Source organism: Anomalospiza imberbis, chromosome Z (genome assembly GCF_031753505.1).
Source record: "Anomalospiza imberbis isolate Cuckoo-Finch-1a 21T00152 chromosome Z, ASM3175350v1, whole genome shotgun sequence".
NCBI classification, from domain to species: Eukaryota; Metazoa; Chordata; class Aves; order Passeriformes; family Viduidae; genus Anomalospiza; species Anomalospiza imberbis.
In genome coordinates, this window is record NC_089721.1 from 1,658,701 (window position 1) to 1,682,654 (window position 23,954).

At 42.9% G+C, this 23,954-nt stretch overlaps 1 protein-coding gene across 9 annotated transcripts in view; it reads left to right on the forward strand.

The window, feature by feature from the left end:
* The first annotated feature begins 3,668 nt into the window (after positions 1–3,668).
* The window catches only part of PIAS2 (protein inhibitor of activated STAT 2), a 31,739-nt gene continuing 11,453 nt past the window's right edge, over positions 3,669–23,954 (forward strand). For 6 of the 9 annotated variants that reach the window (XR_010994416.1, XM_068176274.1, XM_068176275.1 and 3 more), the window contains exons 1-6: positions 3,669–3,892; positions 16,389–16,863; positions 19,132–19,216; positions 19,828–19,878; positions 19,973–20,063; positions 23,395–23,529. Coding sequence is in view for 8 of the 9 variants with exons in the window: in XM_068176274.1 (XP_068032375.1) it covers positions 3,695–3,892; positions 16,389–16,863; positions 19,132–19,216; positions 19,828–19,878; positions 19,973–20,063; positions 23,395–23,529 (1,035 nt within the window). In the remaining variant the exon portion in view is untranslated. Of the gene's footprint in view, positions 3,893–4,368; positions 4,423–6,727; positions 6,872–16,388; positions 16,864–19,131; positions 19,217–19,827; positions 19,879–19,972; positions 20,064–23,394; positions 23,530–23,954 lie in introns of those variants that run through there. The other 3 variants (XM_068176278.1, XM_068176279.1, XM_068176280.1) reach the window with 2 other exon arrangements.

Below are 23,954 nucleotides of genomic sequence, written 5' to 3' on the forward strand. Positions count from 1 at the left end.
CACCAGTGCAGCCAATCAGAACGTCGGAAGGTGAAAGATTGACTGAAGAACTGCCCAATCACGAGTAGAAGAGTGCGGGTGGAGGGCGGCGCTGGCCAATGGGCGCCGGGTTCGCCTGGGTGGTGCGGGGCTCGGGCTGAGGGGATGGAGCCGTCCGGCCCCGAAGCGATCCGCAACGACCCCGAACCAACCCAAAACGACCCCGAACCAACCCAAAACGACCCCGAACCAACCCAAAACGACCCCGAACCAACCCAAAACGACACCAAACCAACCCAAAACGACACCGAACCAACCCAAAACGACCCCGAACCAACCCAAAACGACCCCGAACCAACCCAAAACGACACCGAACCAACCCAAAACGACCCCAAACCAACCCAAAACGACACCGAACCAACCCAAAACGATCCCAAACCAACCCAAAACAAGCCAATCCAAGCCAAACCAAGCCCAAACAAGCCAAACCAACTCAAACCATGCCAATCCAACCAAACCCCACGCTGAACAAGCCAAATCATCCAAAACAACCCGAATGAGCGCAGCCCAGCTCACTCCATTGTTAAACTTGCCCTGCTCACCCACAGACTGAGGTGTGCCTGAGAAGAAGCAGAGTGCAGTCTGCCTTTCACGTCAAGGATGCGCCAGTGGGAATTAAAATGGGGTGGGGGTGAGGGAGCACAGGGCTGTGGGAAGCGCTCTCTTCAGAGCACAACTCGGCTGCCTGGTTGCTGCGGCCTCCTGGGGTTCAGGGTGTGAATTATTCCAGAGGTGAATTGTGCCTGCTGGATGTGGTCCAGCTGCAGTCCAGCTGGAGAAGAACCTATGATCAGGTAAGACGAAGCCTAAAGCTCAGTATCAGGATCTCTACCAAAAAGTCCTCTTTTGTGAGGAATGCTATGCTTTTCTTGCACAGAGGGAAGAAGAATTGATGGACACATGCACAGCTTTGTGGGAAGGGCTTTTGTTATGCCTGTTCCCAAATCCAACAGCCGCTCAGTTCTCGGACAGGGTAATGACCAGGTTCTCACATCATGCAATACAACCTGGTCTAATGGAAGATGCCCCTGACCATGGCAGGGGGATGGAGCTGCATGAGTTTTAAGGTCCCTTCGAACCCAAAACATTCTGGGATTCTATACCACACTTTCCTAGCATCTCATCCTCAAAAACATGTTTTTTCCAGACATCCAGATCTTCTTCCAAAAACACTCCTCAGCATAAGCGTCAAAACTCCATTATGGCTTTGTCCTTTTGGTGTCACTCTGTTCCCACTCTGGAATGTTTTCCCAGCCCTTTTCTAAAACGTTCCCAATCTGGTACATGCCAACACAGGCTTCAGTGTGTGTTCACAGCTCAGGTAGCTGTGCTGCAAATGTTTATACATTCATCCTGTCAAGGGTGCAATTTAATACACATTTTTTATTACATTTTACTCCCATAAAACATGGAGTTTTTTTCAAAGTAGATCAGATTAATGTTTTTCTAACTAACTTAGGTCCCCTCCTATTAGAATATGTGCTTAATTTTGTGGCCTTAATATGGTAGTAGAGTGTTAATACATTTGTTTTTCTATTACCATGGGCTTCTTTTTTTATGGCTCTGAAAGAGAAATTCCTGTAATTTAAGTTAGAATTCAAGCCATCCCAAGTTCATCACTGTTGGAAGAACAGCCTGGGTTCAGGGCTGTGCTTGACTGGAGAGTTTTCCACCATTCCTGTTAAAGGGGTAATGCTACGTTAATATGTGGTTTCCTATATTTGTGATGGATAAAGTGACTCTTCAAATCCTTTGAACAAAAATTGAAGGTAATTTTCACAAAAACTGTCCATAGAGGCAAATGCTCACCCACAGTCAGGGAGGCTGTGTTCAAGACTCTGAAATCTAGGCCTATGTCAATAGACATAATTTAATAAAAATAATTACGATCAAGTAAGCAACTTCATAGCAAAATCAAAATATTTTGCTGTTGTTCTTATTACCAAAATATAGGTGTATCACTGTGGTATGTTAGGATGGGCAGGCAAAATTAATATTTCATTATCAAAACCGAATATATATATATATATATATATATGAATACATTAGGTTTCTAATTTAGATTTTTCTAAGCTTTAATATGTATCTTGTCAATGTAGTTATATATAACTATATTCATCATGTCCCTTTGTTGCCTTTGTCCCATCCTGTGAATGAAACTTGAGATGATTTTAGTAAGGAGGTAATATAAAAGAGGATCTCTACTGAAGGTCCTCGGGAACAGTTATGCAAAGATGTCTACAAAAGCCCACTCCCCCTCCAGGGGTGAGCACATTTTTATAGGTTTTAAGAAATTAGCGTAATTTACAAAAGGCACCAATTAGGAGGACAAGTGGTGATGGAATTCCCCCCCAGGTCAAGCCCCTTCTCTGCAGTCCCCCCTTCAGCACTAGTTGTACTTTGCCCATGAAAATATGTCTTGAAGGGTTGTTCTCAGCTTTGGCTCCCAGGAAGAACCAAGATAACACAGAGCCTTGAACCTCCCGGGGGTTGGAGCGCTGGAATTTGTTTTGTCTTTCTGCTTAGGGAAAGGCCATGGAAAAGTACTGGGAAAACTAGCTACTAATACAGTAAGTGACAGAGTTACAAATATATGTGTGAAGAATACAGAGAGCATATAAAAGGAAAAAAGGCAAAACCCAAGCAGCATCACCCTGACAGAAGATTATGTCCCATCCAAACTCTGTTTTGTCAAACACCTGCATAGAAAATGCAGATACAATGCAGGTACACAACTTATTCTTTCCCATAAGCAGAATCAGAGAACCACAGGATAGCTGGGTTGGAAGGGACTTTGAAGACCATCCAGTTCCAGTGCCCTGCCTTGGACAGGGACACCTTCCACTAGACCAGGTTTCTCCAAGCCCTGTGCAGCCTAAGTATCCAGCTTAGACTATTTTGTCCTATAGCCAGAGCACGCATATTTTTTGTCAGCAGCATGATTAAGGGTATGTCTCTGCTTTGACAGCTCTAGACCTCACACAAGAGGGTTGTAGGCACTGACAACCACTTAAATATTTTTGCCATTCACTCACAATGTCACCTTAAAAAGGACTGTGGGATACGAGAAATGATGGAGAAGCTTAAGGCTGACCTCATAAAACTCTTTCCTTTAAACACAGTACACACAAAACAAATCTACTTTCCACCCAGCCCCATCCCTGCTGCAGTTCACACTCTGTAGTCTATTAGCATCTGGTTAAGCAGCACAGGAGGGGTTTGATGAAGTGTAATGCTGATAAAAGCAATTGTTGCAATCCTGCGAGCAGCTGTAGAGTGGTTTTGTTTGTTGTTTGGGCTTTTTTTTTTTTTTTTTTTTTTTTTTTTTTAACTGCAGTGTTTGTGGAAGGCTTTGAGGGTTTGTTTGGATGTTCAGATGTCTTTCCGTAGTTAACACAGCTGTGGGAACAGGCAGTGCTTATATAGACATACTGTGCGTAGCACCAGAAAGATTACTAGAAAAGGTTGAAACCAGATGGGGTTTTATTCCCCTAACAAGCCTCAATTTAGGGAGCAGGTTGCTTATCACCTATAGGCACGTTCTTTACCCTAATTAGAGCCTACTGGGGAAGACAAAAACCCCAGCAACTAATTCAGTGATTTTCTGGGAGATAGGAGTATGCACTGACTGCCTTGAGGAAGGTCTCCTCCTCCAATGGCTGATGCTGGGCCGAGTTTTAACACTAATACTGAAAATTCAGAAAATGCACAAGGAAAGAGCCTGGGAACTGGTTCAGAAAATGCAGCAGCAGATTTAGTGAGAAGGAAGAGGAGAAGAAGAAAGGGGTTTCGGAGATGGAGGTCCAAGAAGAAGCAGAAGTTTCAGATCCGAGAAGAATCTCTGACACTTGAGGTAGGTTTCTTAAAAGCTTGGTGGAAAGAGAATTATTGGAAATGTTGAAATTTAGCAAAGATGACTTGGTAGCTGTGGAGTATAAGCCTGGAGCTGATGTGTTTGTGAGAAGTTATGATAAAACAGCAGGATTTTGAAGAACTAGTGCAGGGAGATTAATTAAAAGGGAGATTAATTCTAGTTATTGGAAAAACAGAAGAGGGAGATCTGAAATAAATTTTTGTGTGGAGATAACAGAATGGGAGAGAAAATGGCCTATGCCCTATGAGAAAATTGAGGAGGACCAAAAGTCCTTTTTCTTTTGGAGGACAGGGCCCCAGGGATGTGTAGTAGAAAGGCTGTGAGGGAAAGATGGAGGAAAACAATATATGATGGAGGAATACTTCAGTAAAATATTATGGAAAGCTACTATGTAAACTCTTGTTATCTTATGCATGTAAGATATATAAAAATAGCATTTGCTCTTATCCCCGCAGATACTGGGGATAAGATGAATAGAAATGTTTAAAGATGTGGTTATGAAGTGAGAGGTGAGTTGTACACTAGAAAAGAACTGCCTGGCTGTGATGTGAGCTTGAACACTGATGTCCTTCCTGGTGTGTTTGAAGGAAGGAACACTTGAGGGTTTGTTAAAAGAACAAAAGAAGGCTTTGGTCTGGTCATGCTTTAATGATCTAAGAGAGTCTAACCTGCAGCTTGCCCCTTTAGTTTGGTATTGAATTGGAGGGGAAAATAAGCATTTGATGGACTTAGGAGTTGAACTCAAGCAGTGGTGTGGCAGATGGCATGCTTTATTAGCCTGTCAATTCTTGGTTTTGACTAACAGAAGGGGTTTGAAATTAATGAAGTCCTTATGTTTAAATCTTCAGGGGAAGGGGTGTCATAAGACCAAGCACAAAAGCTTTTAGTGCAGAGGACTAGGTATTTGTGCCTGCAGTGGAAAACTTTGGCACATTTAAGGGTTTATCTTGGACTAAATAGTAAATGAAAAGGAAAGCCTGTCTCAGCAAGCTGTTGCAAAATTGCAACTAATGATGTTAGTTATTGAGTTCCCTGGTGTCCAGGTCTTATAGCAGCATTAAGTGCCCATAGGTGGTGTGTACGGCAGGGATCAGTATCCTGTAGAAAAGGTCAGCTACTTGTTCCCAGAATTGCCTGCCAGCATCCCTCCTTGCAGAGCCTGCTGCTGACGTGGCCTGTCCTTTGGCCCATAAGTTGCTATTGTAGTTGCTGCTCTGGGTGTGTCAATCATGCAAAACTAGCTGCCTTTTGGTTAATATGAGCAAATATGTTTTGCATTTCAGGCATCTTTTCCAGTGTCTCTTTATCTTCTTGTTTGGGTTGTGCTGGCTGCTCGCCTGTCTGTTGGCTGAGTCCTATTTTTTATTGCAATAAATCGGTGGTTTGGTTTTACAGCCAAGTTGCTGATGAAACTGAATATTGTGAGTAGGTAATTATTGTGACTAGGTAATGATCTCTGTCTGCTTTTGAAAACAATATTCTCGGCTGCACCTCGACGTTTATTTTCTGTAAATGTCTCAACATTTACATTCCTTACAGCAGGAAACCCATTATCCAGTTTTTTAAGTTTACTGGTGACATTTTCCCTTCATTTTTATTAATAAAACGTGCTGCATCATCATTATAACACAAATTATGAGTGCTCTTGATTGGGTGGATAAACTGAGCTGTAAAATCACAAGCTTTCTATTTAATCCACTTCAATTGCAAACTGAAATATGTTCTATTTATTTTATTCTATGATTTGCTAGTTTGGTTGGTTTTCTTTTTTATTTTTGTTTGTTTGGTTTTTAATAGAAAAATTTAGTTAAAGAGCGGAGTGTTAATTCTGGAGGGGAAGAAACATGGCAGGTGTGTCCAGATCTGGGCTCCTCAATACAGGAAACACAAGAAGCTAATGCAGAACGTCCAGTGGAGGGCACAAGGATTATGAGGGGTCTAGAGCATCCCTTGTGATGAGAGATTGCAAGACCTGGGTATGATTAGCCTAGAGGAGACCGAGAGAGGATCTCATTAATGCAGATAAAGGTCTCAGAGGCAGGCATCTAGAGAATGGTGTTGGATTCTTTCAGTGGTGTCCAGCAATCGAATGAGGAGCAATGGCCAAAACTGAAATACAAGAAGTTTCACTTCAGCATGAGGAAGACCTTCTTTATGTTGAAGGTGGCACAGCTCTGGTAGAGGGGTTCCAGGGAGGTTCGGGAGTGTCCCTCTGTGAGACATTTGAAACCCACCTGGAGTTCCTGTGTGACACTGCCTTGTCAGGGGCTTGGTCTAGGTGATCTCCAGAGATATCTTTGTGGTTCTGTGATCCCTCTGGGATCTTTTCCAGGGCCACTTGAATCCTTTGCACCCTGCAGCTGCTGCAGGAGCACCGTCTAATTGGGGCCGGTACCCACGGGCATGTGTGTATGCAGCTGGACTAGCTTTCCCTCACAGATCCCAGTCTGTGCCACTGCGGGGCAGTTTTCCCCCAGGGCTCCCGGTGTGTCCGTACCACTCCAGCCCGGTTTCCCCCCAGGGCTCCCGGTGTGTCCGTACCACTCCAGCCCGGTTTCCCCCCAGGGCTCCCGGTGTGTCCGTACCACTCCAGCCCGGTTTCCCCCCAGGGCTCCCGGTGTGTCCGTACCACTCCAGCCCGGTTTCCCCCCAGGGCTCCCGGTGTGTCCGTACCACTCCAGCCCGGTTTCCCCCCAGGGCTCCCGGTGTGTCCGTACCACTCCAGCCCGGTTTCCCCCCAGGGCTCCCGGTGTGTCCGTACCACTCCAGCCCGGTTTCCCCCCAGGGCTCCCGGTGTGTCCGTACCACTCCCGCCCGGTTTCCCCTCAGGTCCCCTCGCCCCTCCCCGCCGCCCTCCCCGCCGGACCGCCCTCCCCGTCACGTGCCGGGAGCGCGCTCCGGGTGCACGATGATGGTGGCGGCGGAGGGTAGAAAATGGCGGATTTCGAGGAGCTGCGGGTGAGGAGGACGGAGGGAGAGAGGTGGCGGCGGGGGCAAGATGTCGGTGCTGGGGGGTCCGTGCCATCCCCAGAGTGACAGGGAGGGAGGGAAGGAGCGGGCCCGCCCCGACTTCCCGGGGGTCGGCGGGGTCTGCCTGGGGAGACCTTCCCTGTCAGCGCCCAGTTCCCCGTCCCCGCTGCGCGGGTGGTGCTGCTGCTGCCGCCGGGGAGGTTCTTCGCTCTCCTCCCGACATTTTAAAAGCCATCTCGGCGCTGCCGAGCGGCCCCCGGGCTCGAACGGCTCCTGCTGGGCCCCGCACTCCGTGCGGCTACAGGGAGGGCGGTGAATAACCACCGGGCTGTTAAAAATGCTGAGAGATGTGGAATCTCTGGAAATCCGTGGACCACTGGCCTAGCGTGAAACCCAGTGCCGCTTTTCAGACTTGTTTTATCTTCGGTTCATTATCTTTCATATTGTCGTGGTGGACGCTCCGTAGCAGATTTGTTGGTGTGGGTGTGTGCGTGCATGTCCTTTCATTTTGCTAAGGTGTGTACACAAAGAACTGACTGCATAGTTAGTGCTTTTCCTCCTGTTTCCTGAACAATCCGCTGTTACCTTTGTATGGAAGGAGGAGGTTGTCTTTCAGCAGCGTCCACAGCTGCAGAAGTGGATTTCTTCGTGAGAATTCTGCGTGCAGGCCGCTCCCCCACGACCTGGACTTTGTCACAGGAGGGATAAAAGCTAAATAGGAGCTACTGTGAGTTGGGCTTTAGTGGAGAGGAAGAGCTGGTGCTGGTGTCACCAGTGGGAAATGTGCTGCAATGGCCACATAATTTCCCATGCTCAGGCTTCTTCCAGCACGAACACTGGTACTGCAGCTGAGGAGCTCACTTACAAAAATATAGTGGAAAGAAATGTGTTTCCTTGTCTGAGGACAACAGTGCTCTGTCTCAGTTTTAGGTTTAGGAATTGTTGGCTTATTTTTTTGTGCGTGAGCCTTGTGTTGTTGGCGTTTTTTCCCCCCTTTAAATGTGTTTACACATTTTCTTGCTCGGTGTCCTCACCCATTCTCAGCCCTCGTTCCAGGGTGTCTCAAAGGGTTTGGCTGAAGCCCCAGTGTAAACTTTGTGCCAGTGGTGACTCTTCTTTTATCTCTTCCTCTCCAGTCTTGAGGTGGAGTTGTGATCTGTCTCTCCCGAAGCACTGTCAGCGCCTTTTGACATATCCATAAGTATCGATAGTCTCCCTCAGGGCATTAGGTTCCTGAATACCTCTAAAATTGACAAGACACTGAGGTGCACAGATAGATGCAATGCAGTAAGTATGGAGTGAAAGGAAAACTGTGTTTCAGGCCGACTGCAGGGCTGCCCTTTCATCATTCAAGGGGTGCCACTAGTTTAAAAAAAAAGTCTGAAGACATATCTGTTGATATTCCCATTCATTTTATTTGTAAACTGGAGCGCTTGTGAGATGAATCTGTTAGCCTGGAGGTTCTTTAAATGTTCAGTATCCGTCTGATAATAATTCATGGCCTTTTGTGGGAAAGCTCTAGGTAATTTTTGGAAGAGAATGTAATTGTCTGCCTTATGTCTGCAAGGCCATGGCTGAATTTTTTCCTTTTTTCACATTTGAGGATGCATTTGAATGTGTCTACTTGAATGCCAAGTGCTTGATTTTGAGGCTGAATTTTTTTTTTCAGAATACCAAGTCTTCCTGCTTTTGACCAAAAATGAGAGCGATTCCCCCACGCCCAGTAGATTTTGTGGATTGACCTTTAGGTGTGATCTGAAATGGCTGCTTTATAAATTAACCTACTGAGTGTTTCTGTGGCAGTATTGTTTGCTGCTCTCTTGTTGTTTGCAGTTTCCTGTAGTATGTCATCTCTGCCTGCTTTATAAAAGACCACATGGGCCATTTTGAGAGTGGAATTTATTTTAGCAATTTGTTAACGACTGTCTAAAGGCAGGAGATCATAGTTCTCTCTTAAACATTGTTTCTTGAGGGAAGCAACCAGGCACAGCATTTTTTTTAAGGGCAAAGGAGCATATTAATATTTGTTAGGACTATCCCTGGCATCTTCTAGATCTTCACAGTAAAAATTCTGTGGAGTTGGGACTCAAGGGTTATAACTGAGAGGCTGTAGTGAAAGGAGCCAGACTTCAAGAAACCTGCTGTTACATCAGGCCTTTTGAAAATCTTCAGTTTTGTTAAAGGATTTGCTACTTTTCAAGATATTGGTGAAAATGCCTGGTCTAAGGCTTAGTCTTCCAGACCGTGTGATTAAGATTTTATTAGCTAGTAGAGTTTACTGATTTCTGTAGATTACTGGTTTCTGGAGTATTAGGTAGTGGCTGGGAATATGTGGGGAGCACAACAGTGTCTAGTTATAGTTAGTTTTGAGATACCATTTGCAGAGCTGCTGTTCACAGATGTGTTTTTAAACCTGGCTCATACCTTTATCCATAACCCCCTCTCCAGAGCAGCCCAGTAAATGATGAAGGAATTACTCAGGCACAGGCAGATGTGGAACAGAATCATCAGTCTGGTGTGGAGGCCAGAGATGACGAGTAGACACATTTTTGAACAGAATTGGCCCAGAAGTGTGGGGAACTACAGCTCCTCCTGAGAGCCATCTGTGAGGCAACAGTTCCAGCTCCCAACAGATTCTGAACTCACCAAGGTTTAGCTTGAAGCTTGTTGAATCTCAACAAAATACTGCAGATAACAGGATCAGTTACATATTACTATTTCATATTCTTGGGTCCCCTGTGTTTCTGCTGGTGTCCTGACTCTAAAATGGAAACAAATAATGTGGAGTGCATACAGTCTTTGAAACAGATCTCTAGTTTAGGTGACAGCATCAGTCTCATAGTTCGTGTTTAGTCACATTTTGAAGTAATTTGTTAGTGTCATCTTTGTAGGGGAAAAAAGAAGGCTCTCTATATGCAAATGGCTCTGCCTGTGCCAAAACTAATCTGTGACGCTTGTGATCAGTTCTATAGCCATTGTGGAAAAGAACTTATTTGGTTGAGAAGAGATGGAGGCGTGCTAACATACCCTTTCTGATGGGAGAGATTGCACAAAATTTACTGGAAAATCATGTTTATAAATGCTGGAAGTTGGTCCCACTTTTACTTTTTGCTCTTGCACACCTAATCGTGAAGTCACACGATTCAAATGGGAGGAGAAATGTTGTTTGGATGCCATATTAAAATGCAGAAGTTGAGGTCTCATTCTTTTATACATTGGATCTCTTGTTAATAACAGACTTGATGCCTTTCCACTTCACTTGCTTTATTTTTCCAGTCTGGAAGAACAGTGTAAGTGACTGCCTCACATGTACCAGGTGAAGCAGTGCTTAGTGTTAAATTGCTAACAAGAAAATGCTGAGACCTGTTTTCATGTGTCCTCCTCAAGGTCATTGACAAACACTGTTTTATTTTATCTGTGTTAATATTTTGTCTGTGCCAACCAATTTTTGTTTTTGATGCAGAAATCAAATTCCACATCATGATCTGAGTTAAGATGGTGAACAGAATAGATATGAGAAGTTGTTGTTGGTGCTGTCATGATCCTTAGGCTGCAGTTAAATTGAGTGTATTAAATAACATAAATGCTGATAAAATACTCCTAATAGTCTGTGATAATGTGCTTTTACCTTGTAAATTCCTGTGTGGTCCATGGGTTCACAGTCACTATTCTAGATCGCTATTCTAGGTTTATTGTGACACCTTAAAAGTTTGTTTATGTAAAGGCATTAACAATTAACTGATTGTGCTGAGATACAGTGTTCAGGAGAGAAAGGAGATTATGAGCTTTTAGGTACTCTAAAAAAGAAGCTTTGAAATGAATGTCTTATGAAATGAATGAAATGTCCAAGCTTTGTTTTGAATGTCTTAAATATTTGTGTTTGTTAAACTTAGGGTTTTTTTTATTAAGTGCATGCAACTTTGGAGCTGATTCCTAATTAAGAAACCAGGCTAGAGTCTGTGCAGAAGAAAATCTCCATAATACTAAGGACCTGGTGGTTATGATTTGTATTGACTATGGTTTTCTTTAAAGCTGCTTTTGCTGTCTTGTACTACTGACACAGATTTCAATAATGGCATCTTCATTTTTCCCTGTGACTTGCATTTCTTTATCTATGGTTATATCAGTTTGAGAAAACATTTCCACTCAGCAGAGAGGTCTTCAACCATCCCAGGAGACAGGTTGTTTTTCCTTACCATCATTACCCATTTCTAGCCTGCTCTAAGTCAGCATGGACACAAATCTACTGCAGAGGATGTCACAAATGCACTACTTTGCTGAACGTCCATGAAAGGGCTTAAAGTCAGGAGTGAGGATTTGTGGAACCTGTCCTTGGTGTGTCCCTTCTGTACAGAGCGTTCAGACACTTTGGGGATTATCTGGAAGCCAGTGGGGCTGAAGCAGAGCTCTTAGGGGCAGGCTGACCAGTACTTCTGAGTAGGCTGGATTGCTTCTGCAGTGCAAGTGTCCAGTTGGCCACTCGAGCAGTGCTTGCCTTAACGCCACAATTGCTGCTGCTTATTGTAGGGCATATATCAAGAATTAAACAAATTTAACAGGCATTTTCAGTTACCTCCCACTGAAATATATATTTATATATATATATTAAAAAAAAAGAGATGTGGAGTGACTGTTAATATTGCAGGGAAGTATGAAGAATCACACAGCTCTTGTTTGGAGAGATGTTTGATCCCTTACTTTGCTTTGGAACACGCCTGCCCCTTAATTTCAGTGGCATGTCAGCATTTCCTGGGCTCCTTAACATCATCATGCCAGGGAAATTAATGCCATTCCAGATACACCTACAGCTTAATGCTTTAGAACAGTGTTTCTGCTGATGAATCATGGTTGCTAAAGTTTAACTCTAAGAAACAAAAAAGCCTATGAAGCTTCTTTTAACCTTTAAGTATGAATTTCGGGGGGGAAAATATTTCTGGAATGTAAAAGTGTTTGAATTATCCAGTCTGACTTCCTTAGAGTTCTGTCAAACTGCTTTGTGTTCATGGAGTAACATTAAAAGTAAAATGGCTTTGGTTTTGTGCTAAAAAAGCTTTTTCTATTGGGCTGTGCAGCTGTAAAGAGCTTCTCTTGAGAGAAAATGTCATCTACATGACACAACTTGAATGTCTAATCGTAATTGAGTGATGCGAAAAGCATATTAATATTGAGGCTGCAGTCTTCTGCAATATGTTGGAAAACCAAAAGAAAGGAACTTGGTAAGGGTTTGTTGGAAGCAGTGTCTGCCTTGCACTATGTTTATAAATGTTCTCAGACCTACAGCACCATAAAAGTTTATTGGTGATAATGAATGTCCACTCTGTATTTGTAAATGGAGTAGGAAGATAAGTACAGAATCATAGGTTTGGTTTGGATGAAACCTTAAAGCTTCACCGCCATGGGCAGGACATCTTCCACTATCCCAGGCTGCTCCAAGTCTCATCCAGCCTGGCCTTGGACACTTCCAGGGATCTAGGGGCAGCCACAGCTGCTCTGGGCACCCTGTGCCAGGGACTGCCAGAGGGAGGGAGCAATGCCTCCACAATATCCCATCAATTTCTGCCCTCTGGCAGCGGAAGCCATTCCGTGTCCTGTCCCTCCATGCCTTGTCCCCAGTCCCTCTGCAGCTCTCCTGGAGCCCCTTTAGGCACTGGCAGGTGTGTTTTCATATACATGTTTGTTGTTGCCTTAAAGGGAAAGTAGAAACAGGTTTAGAGGGAAAGTGGTGTAAAAGCTATTGTTTAGATACTTCTGTAAACCTCGCTTTTTGCAAGTCTTCTTTCTAAAGCCTGTGTAAGATTTTTACATTGGTGGACAATACAGAGTGTATTTTTCATACTTGCAAGCATTTTTAATGTGGGTGTTAATTTAAAATTTTCATGACTATGGTATTGAAGCCAGGCTATGTCTTCTAGTAAAATGAAATCCATCTTGTAACAAAGTGCTAGTTTGTGAGGTTTTTTTGTATTAAATGTTAGTTGTGTTGAGGCGTGACTGACTGCACATTTCACCTTGATTAACTTGCAGGAATGCACAGAAGGCAGCAGGCAGGGTAGTAGACAGTATTTTGCAATACATGCTGTTTCCATAATCTCCGTGTAATGGATTATTTTACTCATTTGCATTGTGATTATGGAATCCAGCATCATGCTTATAGGAACTCACCCCCTGGTTGGGGTGGCCCGGAAAGGTGGAAAAGTCTCTCCTCCAACCCGCGTCTCCAAAGAAAGACTCAGTAGTCTTCAGCCGTCCGGTCTCAAGGTAGTTTATTGTGTGTTATCGAAAAGATTTCTCCCTGAGCTGCTGCGGTCCGTTCAGCAGTCAGACAAAGGCACACACTGCCCTCCCAGGGGGCTGGTGCCCTCTTTTATGTAATATATTACGTATTAGATGTTTATGGTTTTTCCCCAATGCCCATCACCTATATTGAACAGTGACTTTCTACTGTAAACCAATCTGTGAGTGCCAACATCACCAAGAACATGGAGGTTAGGAAGAAGAAGGAAAAAGGACAGGGCACACCCAAGTCCCTCCATCTTAGACCTTCTGACCCCCATGTACAAAACTCAGACCCCTCTGTACAAGGCCTAAAACTACAGCACTCAAAAACTCTTCCTCTCACTTTGTGATTACTTCTACTACAATATCTAAACTTTTGTGATTTCTTGTTCCTCCTGCAAAGTTGGTAAATTGTTCCATAGATCAGGTTCAAAGCCACAGGGGTCTGTGGCTGCATTCCAGGGTCTCAAATGCTTCTGACCTAGGCCCAGAACATCCAAGAGTGTCCAAGGGACATTCTGGGTTCTGACAATGCTTACTGCCTGCACCTGAAATAAAGGAGCTGGCATTGCTATCAAGCTTATGCAGTTATCTACAGCAGCATGCAACATGAAGTTTTCTGTAAATTCTTGAATACTAGTATTATCTTTTCACACAGTTTCTCTTTTATGTCATAACTATAAAGCTGTTACATTATTCCAAGCCATCTTTTGTGAATGTGGAAACACGTTATTTTCATCACTCTGTTTGAGTGCAAGGAGAAGTAGAAGGGGAATGCCAGGTAGAAACTAACATTCTCCATCTTGTATTGTTTTGTTGTTGAGGGAAGTTGCTGGGATGAAATTAAGGTGACATCTGCTGTTGGCCTCTTCAGAAGTTTGGGTGAGCCACTCGGTGGCTCACATGACTTTTTGCTGTCTGCTGTGTCTATGGTGCATTTATAAACAGGGTATTGGGGGAATACCTGTGTGAAGGCTGCTGTGTTATGTTCTCAGAACAGTTTCTTGACAGAAGAGTCACTGGATCCAGATGGGTTGTCTGGAAGTGCTGAAAATCAGGGGCTGAAATGCAATAACCTTGTCTCATCAGTGATGAAGAAAGGGTGTGCCAGATGAGGTTTCTGCCATAGTGTTTTAGATGGTCATTTTGATTTGCATAAATAATGTGGCCCTTGAGAAGGCAGGTCCTGGCTACTTACTCCTGCTGTGTTTTAATGGCACAAGAAATAGCCATTGACTTGGATTTGAGACAGCATGTGCCCGGATGTGGGTCAGCGTGTGCTCAGGTGGATAAGGTGCCCGTGGTGTTCCAGCCAGGGTGTGACACAGTCCCAGGGCAGTGCCCGTCCCTTGTGCTGGCACTGCTGAGGCACCTCAGCAGTGGTGGGGACAGCTCTGTCCTGGAGACAGCTCTGGGCCCTCAGGACAAGAGAGACATTGAGGGGCTGGAGCGTGTCCAGGGCAGGGAACGGAGCTGGGGAAGGGGCTGGAGCCCCAGGAGCAGCTGAGGGAGCTGGAATTGGGGGGGGGGGGGGGGGTTGGACTCTGCTCTCAGGTAACAAGGGATGGGACAAGATGAAATGGCTTCAAGATGTTCTAGAGGAGGTCTAGATTTGACACTGGGAAAAAATTCTTGACCAAGGCTATTGTCCCACCCCGCACAAGTTGCTTGGGGCAGTGGATGAGTCCCCACCCTTGGAGAGATTTAAAAGTCATGTGGATGTGCCATTTAGGGACAGGCTTAGTGATGGCCTTGGCAGTGCTGGAGCAATGGTTGGTCTTCATTATCTTGGAGGTCTTTTCTAACTTAAATGATTCTGTGATTTTAAGTTCAGTTTTGATCTGAAATAATTCACTGGTCTTACTGCCAAAACAATTTTCACAATATTAAAAAGAGAATAGGGAACAAGCCAGGGACACAGGGAGGATTTCGACTTTTATTGGTGACTGACTCAATGTTTGGGCAAAAATTGTGTTAAAACTTCAGCTGAGATCAGATCTGTGTCAGAACACAAGTGTTAACTCTGTGTAGTAAGGACTTGGAAGGTAAAGTCAAAACACTGTGTTTTGAGTTGTGTCCCTTTTGAAATCAATGCCCAAAGCTTTAGTAAGAGTCTAGATGCACTTCTGAACTGTTTTTAAAAATATGTATGATCCCAGATGTCCGCTATTTCATACCTTCTGTTAGCACCTTCATCTCCAGTCCTTGAGTCTGGAGTTGTCATGGTAAAGCAGCACAGATTGAAGGCTGGTGTTCTTTTCGCCTTTAAAAATTTTACCTCCTTGCTATGGTGAAAGAGTCTTCCAGAAATAGGAAGGAAGTTGGTTAGAAGTATTCTGGACAACTTTATACCTCTGGAATGGAGGTATAAATTGCTCACAAAAATGTGAGATGACGTGTCTGTGCAAAGTTAATTGTTAGTAGCAGTGGGGCACAAAATTGTTTCCTTTTGTATAGCGGGCTTTTTTTATTTCTGTTTTCAGAAACAGTAGGATTCTAATTTTTTTAACTTCACAGTTCAATCCTCAGTCTTCCAAAACTAACCTGATAACCAAGTAAATTTTATTATTTGTTTTGAAGACACCTTTGTGACACTTGATACCAGAATATGATCTGTAAAGGAGAGGGGGTTCTTTGTGACATTTGAGGAATCAGTTATGTTGTTTATGTATCGTACTGTATGCCACAGTATACAGTATATAATGTAGCTTTTAAGAACTGTCCTCCTTGCTGTGCATATTTTTCAGCAATGAAATGTGATATATACCTATCTTTATGCTTGCCTTTAACAGTGTCCAAAATAAAGGGAGTTTCACAAAAAACTATCCAGAAATTAAGAAATAAAATAAAGAAGTGCTTAAAGTGTGTTGGAAGACAGGTGTTAATACTGATTCACTTGATTTTTTTGGTTTGGTATTTTGTTCCACAAAGTGAGACAGATTCTTTGTGGTACAGCTTGTGCTTATGCTGTGAATTTCAGATTTTGTTGTTACTATTGTTTGAGTGTGGAAACAAGTCTTTCATGGGCAAACTCAACCTGCATCCCGGACACTTTGTTTCTTCATTTTAAACTAGTTGTACGTTTGTGTTCTCTGAAGGTGTGGGCAGTACCCATAATCAAGTAACAAGTTGTCAGATTAGATGATGAAAGATGCCTCACCATACTCCTTGAAAAGGCCTCCTTGGGGTGCTATTGGCTCACCTGTGCTTTTCTCTCTTTGCTTTTTAGAATATGGTATCAAGTTTTCGTGTGTCTGAACTGCAAGTGCTGCTGGGATTTGCTGGACGTAATAAAAGTGGGCGCAAACATGACCTCCTGATGAGGGCACTGCACTTACTGAAGAGCGGCTGCAGCCCAGCAGTTCAGATCAAAATCCGAGAACTCTATAGGCATCGGTACCCAAGGACGATTGAGGGACTGTCGGATTTATCGGCTATAAAACCTGCGGTGTTCAACTTGGACAGCAGTTCCTCTCCAGTCGAGCCTGACTTGGCTGTCGCGGGCATTCACCCACTCCCTTCCACTTCAGTCACGCCTCAGTCTCCATCCTCGCCTGTCAGTTCTGTGCTCCTCCAGGACACTAAACCCCACTTTGAGATGCAGCAGCCATCCCCTCCGATTCCGCCTGTTCATCCTGATGTTCAACTGAAAAGCTTACCTTTCTACGATGTGCTCGACGTGCTCATTAAACCCACGAGTCTAGGTAAGTGTTTAATACCTCTGCAGCTTGCTTAACTCATTAAATAAGCTTTGCTTCTGACAATACTGAGCCCAGGCTTCAGTGGGTTTTTGCAGCTGGGACAAATGGAAGCTCCTTTCCTTTTATATCTTTTCCTTTTCTTTACCATTTTCCCTAAAAGTGCAAAACCACACTTTAGAAAATAGAGTTTTCTGTTACAAAAGTAATATAATTAAAGATTCTCCTCTTTTGAATATTAAGAAGAAGAGTAGGATTATTCATTTGGAAGGTACCTACTATGATGATCTTCCAACTGTTTGACCAAAAGTTAGAGAATAATAGTTAAGGGCGTTGTCCAAATTCCTGTTAAACACTGACAGCTGACAGCATTGACTGCTTTTCCTTGAGCCTTGTTCTGGTGTTTGGCCACCCTCTTGGTAACAAAATGTTTTCTAGTACCTAATCTGAGCCTCCACTTTTTGGCTGAAAGATTTGGACCTGAAGTTTCTGCCTAGTGCAAATGAGGAACAGTTTTGTCAGGAATAATAGAAAAGGGATTTCAGAGCCAGTAATTTACAAGTTGCAGCAGGGTAAAAAGAACGAGTTCATTGGTTTGCTACTTTACCCTTATCTCACTTGGAGCAATTCTGCAGGCTCTGAGATCTGGCACTGAAATAGATACTTTGTGCTGTGATGTTCAGTGTTGTGCTCAGGGTAGTGAAGTTTCTCGCCTGAAAGTTTTGTGTTAAAATGTGGAGTGGACATTGTCTTCCAGATAACCTGAAATCAGGTTTATCTTGCCAAGTGCCTCAGTCTTGAACATTTTTAATTATTTGGAGCTACATCTTCTGTCTTGAAATTCAGTCTGGCTTACATCACATGGCAAAAAAGGTTCCCTAACTATTTAGTAGTATGTTTATAAAATAGTTTGTATCTTCTTAAGCAGTTTCATTTCTTAACTGATCATGAAGTCTTTTAGGCTGTGACTCGTAACTCAGTCAGGGATGACTGATCATCTGCCATCCTCCAGTACCTAAAGCAGAAAACTTTACCAACAAACAGTAATTACAGTGCCTGTTGTCACTTCTCTTTGTGCACTCATTTATTTTTGTACATTTGAGAGTTAAGTATTTAAATAACAGCTAAGTCAGAGAGCTAAGAGTATAGTCCCATCTCATTGCTTCATGCTCGAGAAGGGATGAGTGTGGTATCCCTTTGCACTAATATGAGAGCACAAGTGTAAGTGTGGAGTTTAGTTTTAACCCACACCAAATTAAGTAATAAAATATTTCCACTGTCTTTTTTACATGTGTTCAAGTATTATTCTTAAATATCAAATGTGCTCTGTGGTGTGTGTGTGCATACCTGCACACTGTATCTGCTTGAGGAACTTGGTGTGTGTTTGCTTCACCTGGGTTCCATTTCATGTTTGCCTCCTTTTTGTTTTTTTTTTTTTTTTTTTTTTTTTTTTTTTTTTTTTTTCCCCTGGGTATAGAAACCATCTCCCCTGAATGTCACAGTGCTCAAGACAGTCCAACTCTTCCAAATTTGCTTGGTTTACTTGTGCTATTTTTGCATTTGTTCTCCCTGCTGCTTATTTCAAATTGGACTTGCATAATCTGCCTTTTTTTCAGGTCAAAACTTTTAACTTCTCTTCAATTTTAAAGGAAGTAGGAAAGTGACATTGCTTACTGTGGACTTCAAATACAAAAATATTGCCAATTCCCATCACTGACAGACAAGATATCAAGATATATTCTGGTGTGAACACTGTATGTTTTTTTTTCTGTCAGATGCCACTAAAGGGTACTCCAGACATGAAGTCTAGCTGCCTTTTCTGGCTTGAGGGGTTGTGGTCCCTCCTTTCCTGCCCAAAGATTTTGTTACCTGTAGCTGTTTGTGAATTTTCCAGCTGTCCATTATAACTTCTGGTGCACATGTTCTTCCTGTGGTACCTTACTGTAGTTGTTGGTGTCTCTGTGGTATTCCTTATGTCAGATATCCTGTGAAATATTTTGTTGTGTATTTGTTTGAACCTTCCTCCTTTGGGAAAAGGATTGTAATGCAGTTTGCCAAGCTGTTTTAGTACTGAAGTGTAATGTGGTATTAAACCATCTGAATGTAGTTCAATGAAAGATTCGTTCCATTTCTTTTTTGGTTAACAGTTACATGCATTTCGACCACCATTCGAGTGACTTAATGCCTTCTTCCAGGCGTAAACTGCAGATCCTGTTTTAATCAATGGCTTTAATCACCATGGTTCAATCTCTTTTGTGTCTTTTTTTCTTCTAGTACAGAGCAGTATTCAGAGGTTCCAGGAGAAGTTCTTTATCTTTGCTTTAACACCTCAGCAGGTCAGAGAAATCTGTATTTCCAGGTAAGAAGTAAGAGTGTGATAGAGTGTAGGTAAATTTCTACAGAATTTCAGGAGAAAGTGTGAGCTTGTCATTCACCATGTGCAACACTTACTCTGCAGATGCAGAGTGATAATCCTCACTGAAGTTACTCTTGAGTTTATAAATGTTCTGTTTCCTTCAGGAAAAACTGTACACAGAATTTGTGTGCATTTTGTGAAAATCGTGCCCTGTTAAAGAATTAACGATTACTCCTTTCCAAATAATTGTCACTGTTCAGAGAGGTGCGAAGCTTCCCTACATTTCTGCTGGCTGCAGGAATGGAAACCTGCTTTTCTGTTTTTTCCCAGGGTTGATGTTGTAAACTATGAAAATTCATAGGTGCTTTTTCATCCCTGGCAGCATCCTACTTTATTGTTGCTATGAACTTTTGGTGGAGGATGCTGATCCTGAAGCCCTGTGTAACTTGGGAGTAGTTAAACAGAAATGTCAGTTGTAAGGGGTTCGTAGCTCAATAAAACAAAAACAAGAGCAAAGTTTAGTGATGCTGGGGCAGGTGTGTCAGTTGTTTCTCTGTGTGGCTGCAATATGAGTCCTGCTAAATGGGTACTCTTTTTCTTTCTCTTTGTCACAGGGACTTTTTGCCTGGAGGCAGGAGAGATTACACAGTCCAAGTTCAGCTAAGGTATGTTTTGTGCAGTGTTCTCTGAAAACTTAATTGGCTGATGGATGTTTATGGGGACACTTGAAAATGATGCTTTCTCTTTCTGTGGAAACAGGCTATGCCTAGCAGAGACGAGCTGCCCTCAAGAGGATAATTATCCTAATAGTTTGTGCATTAAAGTAAATGGGAAGCTGTTCCCATTGCCAGTAAGTATGTTTATATGTATTTGTGGCTTCTTGGTGATTTGTGGAGTGTGTATGTGTTTTTCTGTAGTGTTACCTTGCCAGAACAGTCAAGCTGTTTGTTATCACTCAGGTTTCTCTAATGTTAGGTATGGAGTTTGTACATTTGCTGTGTGAGATAGCCATTATTGCTGTTTATCATATTACAGCCACTGCACGAACTAAATGTGATTAAGCCCCCTACCGCAAACCTCGTCTTTTGCTGTTAACATAACTAAATAATTCAAAAGCAATCTGCTGTCTGCATGGAGAATCCTCCTCACAGGTGCTCAGACTGAGTTTGAGGGTGGTAGCCCTTGCTGTGTGGGCTGCCTGTACTTCTGAGAGGCTTGAGTTCCTTCTTGTTCTGAGGGAATGGCATCAACATCTTGTGTGCCACTTGTACAGTGCTCTGCATCTGTCTGGTTGGAGCACCATTGTTCAGGGGATGAAGAATAGACATGTTTTAGGGTTCCTAGCGCATTGCTGATGCTGTAACAGAACACTGTTGGCAGTCACACTTCAAGAGTGTCTGATGTTGCAAAAATCAGTACATAGTCACAGGGTCATCTGGAGGCTTGGGTATAGACAGAAAGGGAAAAGCTTTCTCATTCTCAAAATATCTCTAGAATGGGTTTCTCTCTTTGTTCTTGCACAACCCATTCAGAAATACTTCTTGAGGCTATGAAGTGTGGTAAAAGTCATGGAACAGAGGGTTTTTTCAGTAGTGGGTTTGGAAAGATACCGTGTGGAGAGAAAAGGTATGAAACCTTTTTTTCAGATTGTTTTTAACCACCTTGGTGTGTCAGACGTATTGTCCTGTAGCTTCCCTCCTCCCATATGCAACTGTGACTGCTTCTAATTTTTTTTATTTTGCCTTTTCTCAGTTTAAATGAGACTCCTTAGATTCTCTTCCTCGTACTTTAGTCTTCAGGTTATAAAAGTTTTCTTTCTCATGTTTTGTGGTCAGTGTTTTCTGCAAATGCTGGTTACATTCTGTGTGATAACTTTGAGGATTTTCTCTTCTGCAGGTTGTCTTTCAGCAACCAATGAAAAAGAATTCAGTCTGATGTTATCTTTTGAGCATCAGTGTCAGCTGATTCTCAGTCTTGTTAATATAGGTTACACCCTGCTGTGCTCTCCATTTTGCGTGTAAGGTGTCACAGTTGTAGCAGAAACTACTACTAATCTTGGATTATTACTTTGCTTTAGGCTTAAATCCACTAGGTTCTTCCTGCACATGGTAAGATGATTTTTTAATCTGTTCAGCTGAACCTTAGGTGGGAAAGTGAATAAATCACTATTGTCTTAGCAACTTCCCCATCTCATTCACTGGGAGCTGAATGACAAACAGAGTCTCAGTCTGAATGCTTCTGCAGACTTTTTTTGTTCATTTGGTCTCTCTCTGCATCATCTGGCACTTCCTTTCTGTTGCAGGAAGTGTAAGGTAACTTCTTTGCCTCGAAGACCACTGTTTTCCATTGCAGTAGTGTTAAGTAATTTACCAGTGATGCCAACTTCTGTTGCCCACTTGCACAGTTCCTAAGTGAGCTTCTGTCTTTGCCTGGTAGGGCAGTTCATGCCTCTGCAGAAGTCTGTAAATTACTCTTGGTCATCTCCTTGCTTGCAATCCTTACCAGAAGCTTCAGTTAAATGCTGCCTGTGTGCCAGTACTGCACCGGGTTGTGCTCATGTTAACATCATGTTTCCTTGTATACTGCATCTGTGTCACTGGGAAAAGCCAGATAAATGAGCAGTTACGCTTTCTCGTGATGAATTTCCTTACTGTGGCAGAGGATACCTGCCTTGAGTAGAGTGGTTATTTGAAGAACCATGGGAGACTTCAAGGCCCCAGTAATATTGGCAGTTTCTTGTCACTAGAGTCGGCAGCCTGCCTAAACAGTGCTGGGCCATGCTGGTTGGGAGGCAAGCAGAAATGCTTCTAAAAGGACAGGAAGGGAAGGTTCCAAATTGTTGTAGGGGTATGGGAGTGAACCTGTTCTCAAGAATAAGTTCTGTGGAAGAAAAGACTAAAAGCTTCACTGAAACAAAGGATGTGCACTGCAGAGTCTCTCTCTGGAAAAAAAAAAATTGGGAAATGTAAGAGAACTTGCATTCACTCTCTTCTGAAATCATCCTGTGTTTTAAATGTGAAATTGTCTGCTGCCTCTGTGTTCTGGAATAAAGCCCTTGTGGTATACTGGGCTTTACTTTACTCAAAGGAGTTACTTTGAAAGATGCTAAGTCTGGAAATAAAAACAATAATAATTATGTATATATATATATATATATATATATAAAAAATTGTTATTGTTTTTATTTCCAGACTTAGCATCTTTCAAAGTAACTCCTTTACCAAGCACTAGATTGTGCATGTGTGTGTATTTCTTTGGCTAAAGAAATACTTTTTTTTTTCTCAGCATATCCTTTCTGGGTGAGTTTTTTGTTTAAAACAACGCTGTCTGGAAATGCATCAATATGGTCTGTGCAAGAGGCCAAGCTGCATCTTGCTGGCATCCTTCAGGTGCAGGATGAGTTTGAGATGAGTGGCTGCAGGCTGGCTGTGAGCTCAGAGCAGGGATTTTCAGGGTGGCTCTGTCAGACTGGCTTGTTGTCATCGTGACAGATGCAGGGTAAGAGGAATGAGCTGCAGGCTTATTGCATGATGAGGGTGTTGGAAATGGATGATCTTTAAGGTCACTTCAAACCCAAACCACTCTGTTTCCATGATCTCTTAAATACAGCTGGTACTCCATGTGCAGTCCTTCTTCAGGGGCCTTGGCAGAGGACAGGTGACACCTGTTGCTAATGGAGCCAGATGTAGTTGATACAAGGCAAAGTAGTCACTGAGGGGTTGTGGAGCTCTTGGAATAAGATGTAATTGTTTCTTAATCAGCGAAGTGTTTTCATTGTGTGAGACACTGAGTTAAGTCTTCATTACTTGCTCTGTTTGTCACTAAGGCTATGACCTTGTGATGTGTCACGCTGCTCCAGTAGGGCATGGTGAGAAGGAGGACAGAACTTCCACATGACCTTTTATTCTTCTAGTGAACTACCAGGATGCAGACTGTGTTCTCTTTCACTTTTCCAGTGTTTCTGTAAAACCCTTTTAAAACAACAGATGTCTAATAATTGTGTTTGACTTCAGTGATCTACTGTGAAATTCTGATATTTCTCAGAATAAATGCTCTCCAGCCTAGAGAGCCTCTAATTTTGCCTGCTTCTCATAGATCTGTTTAAAACTAACAAGTATGTGTCAGCAGTTTCAGTGCACTGGGGAGTCTGGGTAACACATCCATTGTCCTTTTTTCCACAGGGGTATGCTCCACCACCAAAAAATGGAATTGAGCAGAAACGACCTGGGCGTCCCTTGAATATCACATCTCTAGTTAGGCTGTCATCAGCAGTGCCAAACCAGATTTCTATCTCTTGGGCTTCTGAAATTGGAAAGGTAACCTGCATGTTCTGTAGTGTGTGGGAAGTCATCTCAATAACGTATCTGAGCTGTTTCCCGCTCCTTTCCTGCCTGATGTGGCTGGCAAGTGTTTTTTGTTAGGTGGCTGAACGTATTATCAGTGCCAGGAAACAAAGCTTGCTCTAGAAGTGTGGTAGTTTTCAGTAACACATGTGGGATTTACATACAGATGGAAAGATTTTCTTATAGGGTTCTCATTCAAAAGTCTGTTTTTAGAGTTTGCCTGAAATACATGTCAAAAATAACAAACTCTTTTTGTGGTGTGAATAGTAAATGCCCTTGTATATTTATTAAGGAAAGAAAAGGAGAGTGCAAGGAATTTTTGACTTCATCCTAGGTTTAAAAAACTGTTGCAACACCCTTTCAGCTGTTGTCAAGTCAAGAACTATTTATTCCTTATC